Source organism: Miniopterus natalensis, chromosome 4, assembly GCF_054644295.1.
Source record: "Miniopterus natalensis isolate mMinNat1 chromosome 4, mMinNat1.hap1, whole genome shotgun sequence".
In the NCBI taxonomy this organism is placed as follows: Eukaryota; Metazoa; Chordata; class Mammalia; order Chiroptera; family Miniopteridae; genus Miniopterus; species Miniopterus natalensis.
Window position 1 is genome coordinate 91,646,748 of NC_142084.1, and position 16,047 is coordinate 91,662,794.

General features: G+C 48.8%; 1 protein-coding gene across 1 annotated transcript in view; it reads left to right on the top strand.

The window, feature by feature from the left end:
• Positions 1–16,047, top strand: part of TENM2 (teneurin transmembrane protein 2) — a 258,817-nt gene that overhangs the window by 18,127 nt on the left and 224,643 nt on the right. The window contains exon 3 of the mRNA XM_087816191.1: positions 9,027–9,265. Within this exon, the coding sequence (XP_087672317.1) occupies positions 9,027–9,265 (239 nt within the window). The remainder of the gene's footprint in view (positions 1–9,026; positions 9,266–16,047) is intronic.

A 16,047-nucleotide genomic window follows, 5' to 3' on the forward strand; every position in this document is an offset into this window, starting at 1 on the left:
GAGCCATCATGAATGTGTTCCTTCAGCACACATTTGCGAGCACCGACTAAGAATGGAGGAAAATTCTAGAAGGCAAAGGATCTAAGAGCTGCCTTTGAGAAGCTTGTAATTTGGGGAGACAGGCAAACACACAGGACAGATGTAATGGCGTGGAGCAGAGACTTTATAAAGAGACATAGCCCGAGGTTGCTTCCAGCTCGACAGTTCCCTGGCTCCTGGGAAGGTGCAGGCTCTGAACGCGACAGAAGTCACCCACTCGCTGATTGTATCCGATGACATGTGTCCCCGGCTGCAGGTGGACGCCGGCGCAGGTCCGTTTGCGACGGCCGCCTCTGCGCTCCCGTGTGACAGTGCACGGGGAAGTCAAGGTCAAGTTTGAGGTCAAAGTCAGAAGTCTTTGTGGGGTTTGTTCCCTCTACTACAGCAAGACTCTTAACCAATTAACTCGAAAAAAGTCAACAAGTTAACACCACCAGAGGGGAAAGAAATTCCTCATCTCATCCCAAAGACTCTGAAATGGATTTGCTCGCACCAGGTTTCTTTAGTGACCTCCGGAGACTTTGTCTGTCGCACTGAGCAGTATATCATTTCTCGGGGGGAATAAAAGTTTTACCTTGAAAAATGCTATGTCATATCACAGTGTGACACTATTTAAATATCAAGAGTTGAAGCTTCTATTTAGAAAAACGGAAGGCCGTAAATTGAGTGGCTAATTATTCCAGCTGTGGGTATTTTGGGTATGACTGCAAATTTGAAGAGGGCAACATAGAGGATTTTCCTGTTGTTTGCAGCACATGCAAATATACCGATGTCCCCTGTGATCGGAAAGGTTCAGGGATCAGAAACCTTGAAAAGCCTATTTTTCCCTGAATCAAAATTAGTTTGAGGAAGCTTAGGGAATCATGATATGAAATGGGCTTTTAATTATACTAATTGGGTTATTGGTTTTTTCAAACTTGGGAAGCAGCAATTTTTTTAAAACACATTTCGAAAGTTTTATTTTAAAAAGCAACAGTTCACTTCTCAACCCAAGCATAAATTCCCAGCTGGGAGAAGAGAGCAAGCACATTAGTAATATCCTCGATCCCGTCCTAATAAAATGACTTTTGAGGGGTGGGGGGGGACATCGATGCTTTAGTCACTGTGCTAATTAGAACAACTCATTCATTCCACAAATAGTTTAAATGAGCTGGGCACTGTGCTAGGTCAAGGAGATCTAATAAAGAGCAAAATATACATGATTCCTGCCTTCAGCTGATTAATAGCTATACTTACTGACTGTTTGCTGGAGGTCGAGATGAGTATGAAGCATTTCATGTAAATAAACTCACCCATCCCCTTAACAACCCCCCGATAGGAACCAGCATCCTCTCACTTTACAGATGCAGCCACAGGGGCCCAGAGAGGGTAAGCCACCTGCCCATTGTCACACAGTGATAAGTATAGGAGTCAGGATCCAAACCCTGGTTGGCCAAGTCCAGAATCTGGAGGCTTAATACCACCTCTTTGCTATGATCCTATTGTTTTCAAACATAATTAAATTAATAAGAACAGTAATAAAGGACTGTTTGTACGTGGGGGAAAATCTGACTCTAAATATCAAATGTTTACCAGTCTCTCTCTCAAGAGTACAGGAGACTTTTGCTTTCTGTTTCTTTTTAATTTATGTATTTGATTTATTTTAATAATGTGTACATTTGGGAACAGGAAAATAAAGGCAGAACCCTTAAAAGATTACTTAGTTTTGCTATTTAAGAAGTGGCTGAGCAGCACAATATCCAAGGTCACCTTCCTCATCATTTCTCATGGTTTTTCCGTCCCATCCCGCATGCCTCTCTCTCCCCCTTTCTCCCCACACCCTGTGTGTGTGTGTGCGTGTGCGTGTGCGCGTGTGTGTGCGCGTGTGTGTGTGCGCGTGTGTGTGTGTGCGCGTGTGTGTGTCAGGAACCCACCCATCCAGTTTCCCCTCTCTCAACGCTGTTCCTTCTCGTATCCGAGAGAGTCATAACGATTCCAGAAAGTGGGCTGGTTATTTAACCTCTCTCCAGCTAAATGTTTTATTATAACTCCTGAAAACCTAATTACAGCAACTTGACATGCCACAGTACCCTTTATAGGCTGCCTCTGTAGCGAACTCACTCCTTTAGAGACAATAAACCTGATGCTTCAAAGAGCACGGCCAGGACCAGTAAAATGTGATGAAATCTCGCGTTTTCTCCCGCACACCTGAGCTCCCTCGCCGGTCCCACGCCCCCACGCCGGCCCCATTTCTGCCTCTATCCCTTCTCTGGTTTTTTAATCGAATTTCAATAGCGGCATGTATGACATTAAAAATCTTTTAGGGCCCTCCCTGGCCGGGTGGCTCAGTCGGTAGGGGCGTCATCCTGCGCACTAAAAGGTTGCTGGTTCGATTCCCAGTCAGGCCACATACGGGAGACAACCGATCGATGCCTCTCTCTCTCTCTCTCTCTCTCTCTCTCTCTCTCTCTCTCCCTCTTCCTTTCTCTCTGAAAATCAATAAAAACATATCCTCAGGTGAGGATATTTTTAAAACTCTTTTAGGGGTTCATGAGCTCTGTATCGATAACTTCACCCGCTGCTCTGCCTCCCCGAGTTTCTTTCTGGGGAGGTCAGTGTTCTCGGTAGAGCGGCAGTGAGCACCCGGTTTCCCTCATCACCAGAGCAGCTTTTTTCGCACATGTGCTGCATCGCGACCATTCGGGACTCTGTTCGGGTTCAAGGAGATCATTTGCTGGAACTGACTCGCCTGCACCATGAGTCATTAGAGCCCTGGGGAGCTGAGCGGGAGCTGGGGTGAGGCCATGGGGACGGTTGAGGGGGAGGCAGAAGCGGAAACCTGACCTTAGGGCCTATTGTGGAGCAGGCCTCTGTTTCCAAGGCTCCAGGACCTCCCCTTGGGAGTCAAGCCAAACCTGGAGAAAACAGGCAGCCAGCCTCTCAGGACCCCCTGGTTGCCGCTGGAAAAGGGTACCTGGTGGTAAGGGACTGGATGTATTGTTTTGTCCCTTTGGGAGGCTGCAGGGTTAATGAGTGAGTTTACTTGTGATCGTCTCTTAAAAGTGGGAGAGCAGTTTTTTGATGGGGCCCAAGCTGTTTAACCAGCCACCACTTCTAAGAGCCTCCACTCGAGGTTAGTCACCCCCTTCCATATCCTAAGGATACAATAAAACCCCACAGCATTTTGAATGGACAGGGTCCTCCACGCACAGATGCTATGCTTGAGTTTCTTGTTGGTTGGACTTCTTTTGAAAATCTTTCATGGTTGTTTAATTAGAGAAGATGCCTGCCCTGCATTTTCTAAGCCAATTTGGAGCAAAAGCCTGGTTTGCCAAGATCCTGCCTGGACCGCACATCTTCGCTGTCTTGTAAAATGCCCGAGAGAATGGCTGTTAGGTTTGCTCTCTCTCGGTTTTTATTAAATGGTTTTGTTTTCTCAGGAGAAAAGGGAAGACATTTCCCCAAAAGATTGACAGCTTAAGATGAAGTGATGGTCACTGTATTCTTAAGAGCTCCCGGGACCTAGGGTACAGAGCTGAGGACATAGAGGGGCCGTCCTTCCTCAGTCTGACCCCTCAATTCGATGGCCATTCTGCGTCCCCGACCTGCGCCGGGAGGGATGCTGCATGTTAGGATGGAGGCCCGAGAACCCACGTGGCTGGGGAGAAGTGTGCAAGCTCTTACGGTATTTTTTGTAAGCCATCAAGGGCTGGTTTTCTCTATCCCTTTGAGTGTTAGCAAACTCCAAGGACAGCACTTTGGGGGCCCCTCATTTGCCTTTCCTTCCGGAGACACAAGTGGCCAATTCTGAGAGCAATTGAGTTGTGCTTGAAAAATGTCAAGTGCATTTGGAAGCTACACATTTTTGCTGACGCCCGGAGTCCCGAGCTGAGCTGCTTCCATGACCGACCGCTGGGGAGAAGTTCAGTTGGGGCATCTCGAATGATCCATCGGGGCTGAGCAGGCCCTGCGGGGAAGCTGTCTTCCCAGACGGTTCAGGGGGACACCCCCAGTCCTCCAAGCCTTCTTGGTTCTCCCAGTGACCATCTGGCCAGACCTATGGGTCTAGCTTCATTTTACTTATTGCTTTTCCTGCAGCCTGTGAGGATAATCCTTGGGTGAACCCGAACTTGCATTTTTTTCCAACTTGTAATTGGGAACATTTTCAAACATACAGAAACGTTGGAAGGCTAATACAACAGAAGAAAACCATCTAGTTTCAACAGTGGCTATCATTTGGCCACGTGTGCCTTATCTGTCTGTGCACAGAGATAGAAAGAGCTTCTTGCTGACTCATTTGAAAGGAAGTTGTTGACTTCATGACAGTTCATCCCTAAAACATCAGCACACAAAACCTGCATTTTAAGAAATACATCCACTCACCATCTAGTGTGTTTTCTCTAAGTTGGATGCATTTGAAAAGTGTAAATACAGTTAGGGTGGAGTTTCTTAAACTTGAACATACATTTGAATCACCTGGGAGCTTCTAAACGGATACACCCCCAGACCCCAGGAATGAGCCAGGAATGTGTACTTTACTAATAGAGCACTCAGGTCGTCCTAAAGCAGGTGTTTAGGGGACACGGTCTGAAGATCATTTCTTTAGAACCTTTCTTTTTTGTTTATTTGTTTGCTGAATTTAATCTTCTAAAGATCTGTAACACCGGGGTGTAACTGTGTTGCCGCAGAAACAGGAGTACATATCTTTGGTACTTTGGTTTCATCATTTTAAGCACCGGCATCTAGAAAGAAGAGATGTGATAACTGAGTGAGTTTCATTTAGCTGTGACTGCCACAGACACTGAGATACCAGCGAGCAGCCGGGGAGATTTATCCTGCGAGGGTTAGCACAGTGATGGAAAGTGTACGGGTTGTTTTTCCGTGGAGGGATCTGGCCTTGTATGTGTAAACGTAGGCGCTTGCTTGTATGCAAATACGAAACCTGTAAATCCGTTTGGAAAGCAAGAATTGATAGGGCAGAAGGAATCCTAATTTTAAAATAAAAAAGGTTTACAGCCTTGTCCTTTTACTATGTATTATTTGACCTTGGGAAGGTTGTAGGTCATTCACTGAACAAAGATTTGTTGAATGCCCACTAGGTACCAGGCTCTATTCTAGATATTAACATACAGCATTGAACAAATCAGACAAAATTGTTTTAAACCTCATAGAAATTCAGTGCTAAATGATAGATGCAGGTGATAAATAATACAAAAATACATATATGATGGAGTAAAATAAAGCAGTTATAGCCAGATGGAAAATGACAGAGAAAGGAGTGAGAAGGGCCAGGGAAGGTCCCTCTGGAGCAGTGGTGAAATGAGGTGGAGAAATAAGTTATGCAGGTATTGCCAGGTGGAGGGAAGAGCAAGTGCAAAGGCCCTGGGGCAGGAATGTGATGGATGTGCTGTGATGAAGAAGTGGACCGTGTGGGAGGGTAAAGTGGTACAAGATGCAGTTGGAGAGGTGGCCAGAGGGCAGGTCACACAAGGCCTTGTGGGCCCTTGGGAAGGATTTCTGAATTTATTCTAAGAGTTGCTGGAAGCCTTTATTTGTTTGTTTGTTTCTTTGTTTGAGGAAGGGGAGGGGTGGTGACTTATGACATAATCTGACTTGGAAAATAGACTGAATTGTCAAGGGGACAATTTTAGGATCTCATGAAGCAATCCCATACAAAGGAAATAATGGACATTTCCTTCTGTTCTTATGAATGACTGCATCAAAAATAGCCCAGCCAGGTGTGGCTCAGCGGTTGAGCGTCGACCTAGGATCCAGGCGATCAGGGTTAGAGTCCCGGTCAGGGCACATGCCCGGGTTGCGGGCTCCATCCCCAGTCGGGGGCGTGCAGGAGGCGGCCTATCAATGACTCATCATTGATGTTTCTATCTCTCTCTCTCCCCCTCTCCTTTCCTCTCTCTGAAATCAATAAAGATAAATTTAAAAAATAATAATAGTAACATTAATGCCGATTTAAAATTTTTCATCTTCATCTTGTGATTTCTCTCATGTTGCTAAAACGTCCCTGTTTCCAGTTTACTGATTCCGTCCGCATAGGCGCAATCGCTGAAGCCACGGGAACGGGCGAGGTCTCTGTGGGGTGACAACTGGTGTTCATATATGTTTAAACACTCATTGACGACTTACAGTGTTTTTATATTCCTTCGATTTGGTTTGATTTCCTACTTCCACTACCCATTCTTGGAGAACTGTCTAAGAAACACATTGACAGTCGCTCTAAATCAAGCCCCGGCGCTGTCCCATCGCCTGGCTGCCTGGTGCGCGCGTTCTCGAAGTTAACTGGAAGGCAGTGGACTATTAAACCTTAGTGACGTGGAGAACTCTTTGGGTGTGCGTTTGACATTTGCCAAGCTTTAAATTGAAACTCCCGTCCCGGGCTCCTTCCATGGCTCTGAGGAGTTACTAGTCAACATCCCTCGCGATGCACTGAGCGCTGACTCCCAGGCGCCTGGTTAAGCGTGCTTCCCGCACGGCCTCGGGCGACCCTCGCGGCAGCCTGAGCTAGGGCAGGAGCCTGGGCTCTTCTACCTCCGCTTCACGGGCGAGGGGACAGAGGCTCACAAGAGCAGCACGGGCTTCCTTGCCGAGGAGTGGCCAGGACTCCAGTCCAGGTGTACCTTGTGCTCTGCCTCTAAACACTATGCCTACTGCCTCCTCTCCCAAAGGACACTTTTTAACCTGGAGCATTCAAAGGGAGTTATTTTTTTTTTTTAAATCCATACCCAAGAACATGCTTTTATGGGTTTGAGAGAGAGGAAGGGAGAGGGAGAGAGAGAAACATCGATGTGAGAGTGAAACATCGATCGGTCGCCTCCTGCAGGTGCCCCAACCAGGGACTGAACCAGCAACCTGCGTATGTGCCGTGACCGGAATTGAATCCGTGACCTTTTGGTGTAAGGGACGACACTCCAACCCAGTGAACCACACCAGCCAGGGCCAAAGAGCGCTGTTGGACAAGAAATGTAGAGCCTTATTTATGGAACCAAGCCTCTTGACTTTATTCAGGTCACCAAACACACTTATACTACAAATGAAGTTGAAATGTCAGTGTTTATTTTAATGTAAGCTATGTTAAATAATTCACTAATCAGATCCTCGTTTTCCTGACGTGATTGTTAGTCATATCAGGCTTGTTTCATCTTTGTCAAGGATTAAAATGCTTTCAAGGTTTTGTCTAGAAGCAGCCAAGATACAAATATCTGTAGCGACAGGGACCTTGCCTCGGGATCCCGCTGGGCAGCCTGCTAACCCCAATACGCGGGGGCAGTGTGGTGCAGCGGGCCAGCTGGAGCCTCCTGAGTCAGGCAGAGCGGAGTTGGGGCCTGAAGGACCCGGCTCGCTAACTCCGAGCTTGCGTCTTCGCATCTGTAAAACTGGTAATAATGGTACCGACCGTGGGGTTGATGTGAGCTTTAGTTGCAAGTGAAACCCTTGGCATTGTCACTGACAACGTAGTATGTGGCCCACAAATACAGTTGCCCCTACTGAAGACCAAGAGAAAGGGAATCCCAGTCCAACATTTTGGAATCTTAGAATCGAAGGTGAGTAAAAATCACAAAACAGTGAGGGAGCTTCATTCATTCAGTCCTTCACCCGTTCACTCGTGTCTGCCCTGCGTGCTGAACTTGGAGCTGGGTGCATTACGGTCAGCAAGTTACCGAATGAGACACAGCCTCTGTTTTCAGCTTCTCAGGCTCCAGACTCTACTTGGCCCGTGCTTTCAAGCCCACTATATATACCTCCTGGAAGACAAGCCATCATTTTAAAAAGGTGTGGCAAGGCCACGTGAAGTCCTGAAAGGCACACAAGAGAGAGAATATCTCCGATCAGAGAATTGATAGTCCTTGAAGTCTCCTTGGAGAAACGGTCTCCTGACCCTGAGCAGGGGTTATGTTGGTGTCCACGGGGGACTCCATTTCCTTGTTGTCACACCGTAGCTCTAGCCACCAACGGGCAAAGATGTTTCCAAAGAAAGAACCATGGCCCCGTGACCTAGAGAGGCGGCCCCAGAACAGGGAGCAGGTGGAGGGGGGAAACAGCTTAGGAAGAAGCCAACAGAGAGACAGGTTAGGGTAACAAGGGCACAGACTTTAGCATAAGACAGAGCTCAGGGTTTAAATCCTTGGCCCAGCCCAGCTGGGCGTGGCTCAGTGGTTGAGCATCGACCTAGGATCCAGGAGGTCGGGGTTCAATTCCCAGTCAGGGCACATGCCCAGATTGTGGGCTGCAGCCGATCAATGACTTTCTCATCATTGATGTTTCTACCTCTCTCTCTTCTTCTCCCTTCCTCTCTCTGAAATCAATAAAGATATCTTTTAAAAAAAATTAAAAATTAAAAAAAATAAATCCTTGGCCCATTGCTTAACTTCTCCAAGCCTGATTTCTCCTGTCTTAAATGGTACTATTATAATATTTATTTGTCAGTAGTTGTGACAGTGTATTTCAAGCGCCTTTCAATAGTAGCTTCTGACCCATCATCACAGTCACCATCTCCGAGTAAGGAACAGTAACTCAGTTTTCACATTTGCTTTGAATACTCTGCAGGATCGGCGTGGAAGCTAAAACCTAGGTGCATATGGGGGAGCCTATAATGATGAGTTTACAGAATTCACGTGTCACCATCAAGCGTAAGGTTTCAGCACTGGCCGGTTTGGCTCCGGGGTTAGAGCACTGGCCAGTGGACTAAAGGGTCCTGGGTTTGATTCCAGCCAAGGCCACGTACCTGGGTTGCAGGTTTGAGCCCGAGCCCAGGATGGGGCCTGTGTGGGACGCAACCAATCCCTGTGTCTCTCTCACATTGAGGTTTTCTCTCTCTCTGAAAGGCAATGGAGAAACATATCCTCAGGGGAGGATTTTTTTTTAAAGTGTAATGTTTCGCCCTTGCATCCCTGACGGGCAGGGCAGAGTCACTGGCCAGGACTGTCCTGGGACGTAGGAAGCAAGTGCGCCGGGGCCGCCCCGTGGATCCTGACTGTCCCTCCTCCCCGCAGGCACTTTCTCTTCAAGACGTCCTCCGGCAGCACGCCCCTGTTCAGCAGCTCCTCGCCCGGCTACCCTCTGACCTCAGGGACCGTCTACACGCCCCCACCGCGCCTCCTGCCGCGCAACACCTTCTCCAGGAAGGCCTTCAAGCTGAAGAAGCCCTCCAAGTACTGCAGCTGGAAATGCGCCGCGCTGTCGGCCATCGCCGCCGCCCTCCTCCTGGCCATCCTGCTGGCCTACTTCATCGGTGAGTCGGGCCGCCTGGCGGGAGGGGGCAGGCCCTGTGTTGCCTGCACGGTTGGCTTGTTGGCTCCCGAAACACTGAGGGATGGGCGGGAGGGATGTTTCCCCTCCTGAAATCCATTTCAGTCTGATGAGTTTCTACTTCGCGGTTCTAAACATCTCCCGGATGGGGAATTAAGCATCCTTGTCGCGTTCTTTCTTGGAGATCAGCTGAGGATTGTCATTCCTGCAAACCCATCCCTCACTCCCAAAGCGGCCTTCTAGTCTCCTCCATCACCAGATTTTAACCCGGGTGTGTGCTCTCACAGTCGCGAGCGTTGGTTAGCTTCAAGCCAAAAACCAAATAGAAGAAAAATGGTTATCAGCGTCCCTGGGAACACCTTGATGTGTAGGGAGGCTAGAGGAGCTCGCTTAGTTTCTGAGCTGTGGAACAGAAACGGAGGCCTGAGCATCCAGCCAGGTCTTTGCGCGGAGTTAAGTCACCCAGACACAGTGGAGCTTGCCCACATGCCCTCCTCTGCCTCTGTCCCTTTAGCCTTAACTTGAATCTCACCACATGCCCCTGAACCTGAATCCGGTTCGCCTCCCATGCCAGCTGTGCTTCTGGGAACTCAGGGTATGACTTCGGGTAGCAGGTTGGCACAGTTAACCGTGGTATCTTTCTTTCCATGCCAAGGATGTTGGTTGGCATCCGTAGCCCATGTAACTATGGGAAGCAGCAAATGCCAGGAGCTTAGGGGCAGGGAGCCACAGGCATGCGAGCATCCTGGGCTGGACACAAAGCCCGCGCTCAGCTCCTGGCCCCGACAGAGAGCCCCTGCCGCTGCTCTGTCAGCTGAGCCTGCCAAAGGCAGGTCTCCTGGCCCAGGCGGAGGCCACCGTGACGTGTGTTCAAGTTTATCTGAAACACTTGATGGTCTGGCTTGGTTTCAGGGCCTCCCCAATTTGTCAGTGCCATGTTGCAAAGCAAACTAGAAAACACCAGCAAAAACAGGCCGACTCCAAAACAGCTCAACGTTTATGCAGAAACCGCTCCCACAGGAGAGGGAAGAAGGCAGCCCTGATCCCGCTGACTGCCCCCTTCTCCCTCACGAGTGGGGCTCACACACTCACTTGTCCTCAGGCAGCTGGCATGGTGCCTACCAGAGGAGGGCCGGGTCGGAAGCCCCCAGACCATTCTACCCAAGCTTGCCTGATGGGAGGAAGGGTGGCCGGGCACCCCCCAAAGATCTCAGGCCCTGACCTGGGCAGACCATTACTAGCCAAAAACTGATGCTCACCTTAATATGGAAAAATATCCCCGTGCTCATCTAATATGGAAAGGTCAAGTGAGGGGACGACATCCCGGGGAGAGGCTCTGTGTTTATCTGGGGCCCTGCACACCCCTGTGCTCTAAGCCCCGCTCTCTATGGGGACCGAGCTCTGTCCCCCACACACCCCTGATTTCACGTCCCGTCTGCTTCCCACTTACCTCCGGAAGGAAGGAGCGAGGGGCTGACGTGAGGGGAGGGGGGGGGCATCTGCTGCACCCGCAGTCACTTGTGTAGGAGTTTTTGTGCTGTCAAAGGTGCTTTTCCAGGCTTCCCCAGATAGCTGTTCAAGGAGGCTCAGTGGAAGCAAACTGAATGGCCTTCGGTTGCCTTCGGGGTCTTTGCGTGACTCTGGCTTTGTGGCAGGAACTTCAGAAAGGGGTCCATGAGCTCACTTCTCAGGCTTCATGTTCTGCTGGGCCGGTGGGCACTGCCAGCCGCCACCAATGCCGTCCGTGGTGTCCCTCCCCCTCCCCTCGCAGGGGAGAGATCGATGGCTCCTGCCCAATTTATGGAGCTTGATAGTTAAAATAGAATAGCTTTCTGTAGGGCGGCCACATAAATGGGAACCCGTAGAGTGAGTGTTTAATGTTTTAATCGGGTGTGTAACTTGTAAATGATGGATTAGGAAACACATTTGTCCTCTGTCCTGAGGCGACTGGAAGCTGGACCTGAGCATCTTAGGATGGTTTGGTAGGTTACAATCCATCATCTGTTATGTATGCTTTCGGTAAGATCACGCTTTGACCCTGGAGTACGGGAGACTTTATGGCTCAGGATGAGCGATGGAACGAGCCGTTCACCCCGCTGCAGTGGCGGAGGCCGTGGGGCCACGGGTGACGCAGGTCTGCGAGCGTGGTGGGGGGCCCAGATCTTGAGTTCTGACCTTGACCCCAGAGATCCCTTTCCCCTTTGCCTTGCCGAGGTTGCTTTCCGTCTGGGTCTCAGTATCCTAAATAAAACCTGGGAACAGGATGGTTCTTTTACACGCAGAAACTCCGGGGTACGGCAAGGATTAATTAATGTGAATAAATCACTTTGAAGATGAAAAGCAGCATATTATTAATTACAGAGCCGCAGGGGCATAAACAGTGCATCCCAAACACAGAGGAAAGTGCTGTGGGGAGCAGCGACGGGTCGTGCCTGCCTCGACACAAGCCATCAGGGAAGGCGAGAGAGGCTGCATGAGAATTGGAGCCCCCATTAGGGAGACGGGCGTGTTGAGGGCCTGACCCATTCTGGCTTCTGTGTGACTCTGTGTCCGCTAGAACATGACAGGTCCTGACACCAAAGCATCGGCCCCAGGACATTTATTTATGGACAGGCACTGGGTTCGGACCTGCCTGGAATGGTGACCAGTAGGTCCAGTGATCCCCCTTGCATGTTCAAACCCATCAAGAGAAGGCTTTCCAGAAATGAGTAATCGGGACTAGCTCAGCCCCATGATGAGTTCTTCCCTAGATCCGGCATGTGGGTGGGTTTCAGTGCAGAACAACATCAGCCCTCCTGTAAATGGGAGGAGGTGGGGCCTTCACCAACACAGGGAAGACCCCCAGTTCCTGACCTCACAGCTGGGGTCAGCGGTCTTTTGTGATATACGCTTCCATTCAGTTCTTCTATGCCAACTTCTCCCCATGTGCGTAAGCCCCTGGGATCAATTACTCTGAGGAGCTGCATGGACCATTCGAGGACCATTTGGGGCATCACTCAGGCCAGGGTTCCCAGGGGATATGGGTCTAGGAGAATCTGGAAGCAAGAGAGCTTCCCTCTTAAGAAGTTGTCTTACATCCTTGGGCAGCTCAAAGACTTTCATTGCCAGCAACACCAGAAACCCCCCTAGATCCCTAAGTTTCTGAATCATGTAAGCGACATAGAGCTTCTCACCTGTGTTATGCCGACTCTACTGTGTTTTTATCCTTACAGTGTACATACCAATAACTGGTTACAGACTTTCCCATTTAAAGCTTTTCCATAAAGCATGTTTATATAATTATGAAATTTGAACCAGGCCCCCAGCCCCCAACATGCACTCTAGCAGAAAATAAAACTGACAGTCATTTGACAACAGTTGATGCTGGGGCCCAGAGTATCTAAAGTCACATGGATAGTTAGCGGCAGGGCGACTAGGCCCTTGGTTTCCTGGTGTCCGGTCTAGCATCTTTGCCCTGACTGCTCTCTTCTAGTTTCCAGTTAGCCGTGTTCTCCAAAAACTGCATGAAACCTGCAGGTCCCTTTTTGTAACATCAATTCACTTTTTCTAATTCCATCCTCAGTAGCAAGGGAGGAATAGGCTTCTCTCCCTGAATCATCTTCTAACACAGTAGACAGAAATCCTATCTCCTCCTCACTCGGCCTCCTAACCCGCTTCCCCAAACTCCTCCTCTTACAGAGCTCAGCAGACTTCCTCTGTGAAGAGCCAGGTAGTAAACATTTTCAGTTTTGTGGTCCATGCAGTCCCTGCCACAACTAATGGCTGTAAAGCAAAAGCAAACGAATATTTGAACCAACAGGCATGGCTGCGCTCCAGGAGACTTTGTGTGTGGACAGGGAAATTTGAATTTTACATCTTTCCATGTGTCATCCAATACTCTCCTTTTGGGTTTTTTTCCAACCATTCCAAGTGTAAAACTATACCTGATTAGCCCAGGTGCTGTTAAAAACTTACAAACAAAAAAGCAGGTGGCAAACAGGATTTGGCCTACAGGCCACTGTTCTTTTCCTAAGATTATCTTTTCAGATTGTTTTCACCTTTACAACACACACAAAAAATTGTTTTCAAAAGCTGAGTCCAACTGTATGTCTGCCGTAAGGGGGCAGGTGATTGACATTTCTGACGCTGCGGTCCCATTTCACAACGAGTAATTACAGCGGCCTTTCTGGCCCATGCCCCAAACTAGAAGAAGCGAGCCACTTTCCCCTTAGCTAAAAATGTTCTGTGGGATGAGGGTTCCCATCCTAACAGGCTGCTAGACACGGTGCCCCAACTTGGAATTATCTAGCAATTATGACCCATAGTCATTGTCCTCAATCTGCAGTTACCCCAGCATCCGGGGCACAACCCTTGCCTGTTCAAGATCACTCAGGGCCTGCTGCCTGCATGCTGAGGGTCTCCAGCAGGTTGTAACAGCGCTGGGTCATTGAATGACATCATTGCTTTCCTGTTGTAGGTACACGTTAAATAGATCTAGTTTCCTTACAAAGCACCAAAGTTTTTGCCCAGCTCCCCTGCAGGAAGGAAGAAAGATGTTTGTGATATGTGACTTTGCTGTTTAAATCCAGATAGTCCTGGAAATTCTAAGGGGAGAGTCAACACAATGGCTCAGCATGACACAGGCCCCAGCCTATCACCCCCGAGCTAAAAACAATATGTAATGTGCACAGGGGTACTGTCAAAAACTGCTCGCGTGGTTGGGAAGGGGAGGAGGGGCAGAGAGAGGGACAGGCGCATTGGAGTCATCCCAGATTAGTTCTGGCTCTTCAGATCTCCGCCAAACTAAAATACGTATATATATATATTAGAAAGTCACCTTGTCTGCCTTCGCTATGGTAATTCCTGCCAAATATGAAATTCTATGTTTTAAGTCAGCTGCTCAGCACTGTCTTCTGACACTCCTGCTTTGATCCAAGAAGATCGTGGGCCATCAACATGTCAGGATGTTAAAAGTGTGGTAATTTGGGGTGCTTTCAGTTTTTTTCGGAAACAATGAGGGATTATTTTCTATGGAAACTAAAAGCTTGTGCTGTGTTTAAAGTTGCTACATTTGAAAATTGATATGTTGAGACTCAGACTGATGAATCCTGTGTTCTCATCTGCTATTTTGTGTGTGTTCCCATCTTGCTGAACAGAGCAGGCTTGGGGAAAACATAGAAAATGACAGAAAATGATGAGAACAGCACAGTTACCTGGCAGCCCTTGTGAGGACCCAGCCTGGGGGGCGGCGGGGGATGGTCTCATTCAAACTCACTGCTCTCTGACTATCCAGGGCAATGCCGAACCCCTCCCTCCTTTGTGAATTCCAAATCACATATTTACCTCCTATTATCTAAAGGGCAAAATTCTAATGATTAAATCTAAACAACCCGGCCAATAGCATTTCCACCTGACTCCCCTGCCCCGAATGGTCAAACGTCATGTTAGCCACATAAAGAAGAAGAGACCTGCCCCAAGTAAGTCAGGGGACCAGCCGTGCTATCTGTTGGGATGTTAGCAGCAGCCTTTTCACCTCACAGATGTGCTCATGGGCTCTTAACCAGGCAACAAAGTCCCATCAGTGCCCGCGCACCGTGAGCCTTGGGTGGGGGGACAGCGTTTCGTAGCTGTCCACCTGATTTCAGAGGGTTGTCGATTTACGGAAAGTCAGTTATGTCATTGGGGGGGGGTCTCTGTCACCTAGCAGCCACGTGCCAATGTTTGTATCTCGAGTTTGACATTCAGAAAAGATGAGTCACTCCACTGAGGTGACATGCCTTTGCTGTCCCTCTAAGACACCTGCTAGAAATCAAGGTGGCCGGCCAACGCAGCGCTGTCCCGCCTTGATGGGCAAAGTCAGTGGGCGAGAGCAGTTTGGGGTCCTGACTTTGTAGAGCATCTTCATGCAAAACCAGGGAGGAAGGAGCGAGTAGTTGCTGCAGCCCCGCGTCCCTCAAGGACCATGACAAAATAGTACTGGTATCGTCCACCCAGAGCTGTGTGTCTCCACAAAGGACGCGCCAGGTGGATGAGTGTGGAGCGTTCACCGCCTGTCTGTCTGTCCCTTCATCACCTTCAGGCCTCTGTCCTGGACCTTCTCTGTAACAGTTCTCTCTCGAGCAGCCCATCAGTCCAGCAGCAGTAATGGGAGGCTGTGACGATACTGCACCCCTCTCCACACACTCTGTTCATTTAACTGGATTATTTAGGGTGGTCGCCAAGCCCATAGATCCCCGTTTCCTGAATCTTTCATGGGTTCGTTTATTTGTACTTGTTTCATGATTTAGGATTCTGGGCACAACTTCGTACGTACTGTAAACAGATATTATTTCATGCTGTGATTTGCCTATAACAGAATCGCAGAGGTCCTTGCCTTGCCGTGGTAATTAGAAAGGAAGCAGCTTGGTGTAATAAAAGAGGGTTCGTGGGCTTTGGTGTCGGAGAGACCTGGGTGCAAATCCTGATGTGTATGCTTAGCCATGTGACTGTGGGCTTGCTAGTTAATCTCCTTGCACCTACCTTTCCCATCCACCCCCCAACATGGGGATAACTGGTACCTTGTAAAGGTGTTTCAAGTATTCATTGAAATGACTCATGCAGACAACTTTTCTTCAAATCCAATATGTCATCATATATGGGGAGTGTCATCATTGTATGTACTCTCAAGAGGAGAAAATGTCATCAGTCAAAATGTGACATGACTTCTTAGCACGCATTTTATATTCTGTTTTATATTTTTGGAGAGAGATAGACACAGACCACGTGACTGATGCACCACCATGTGAC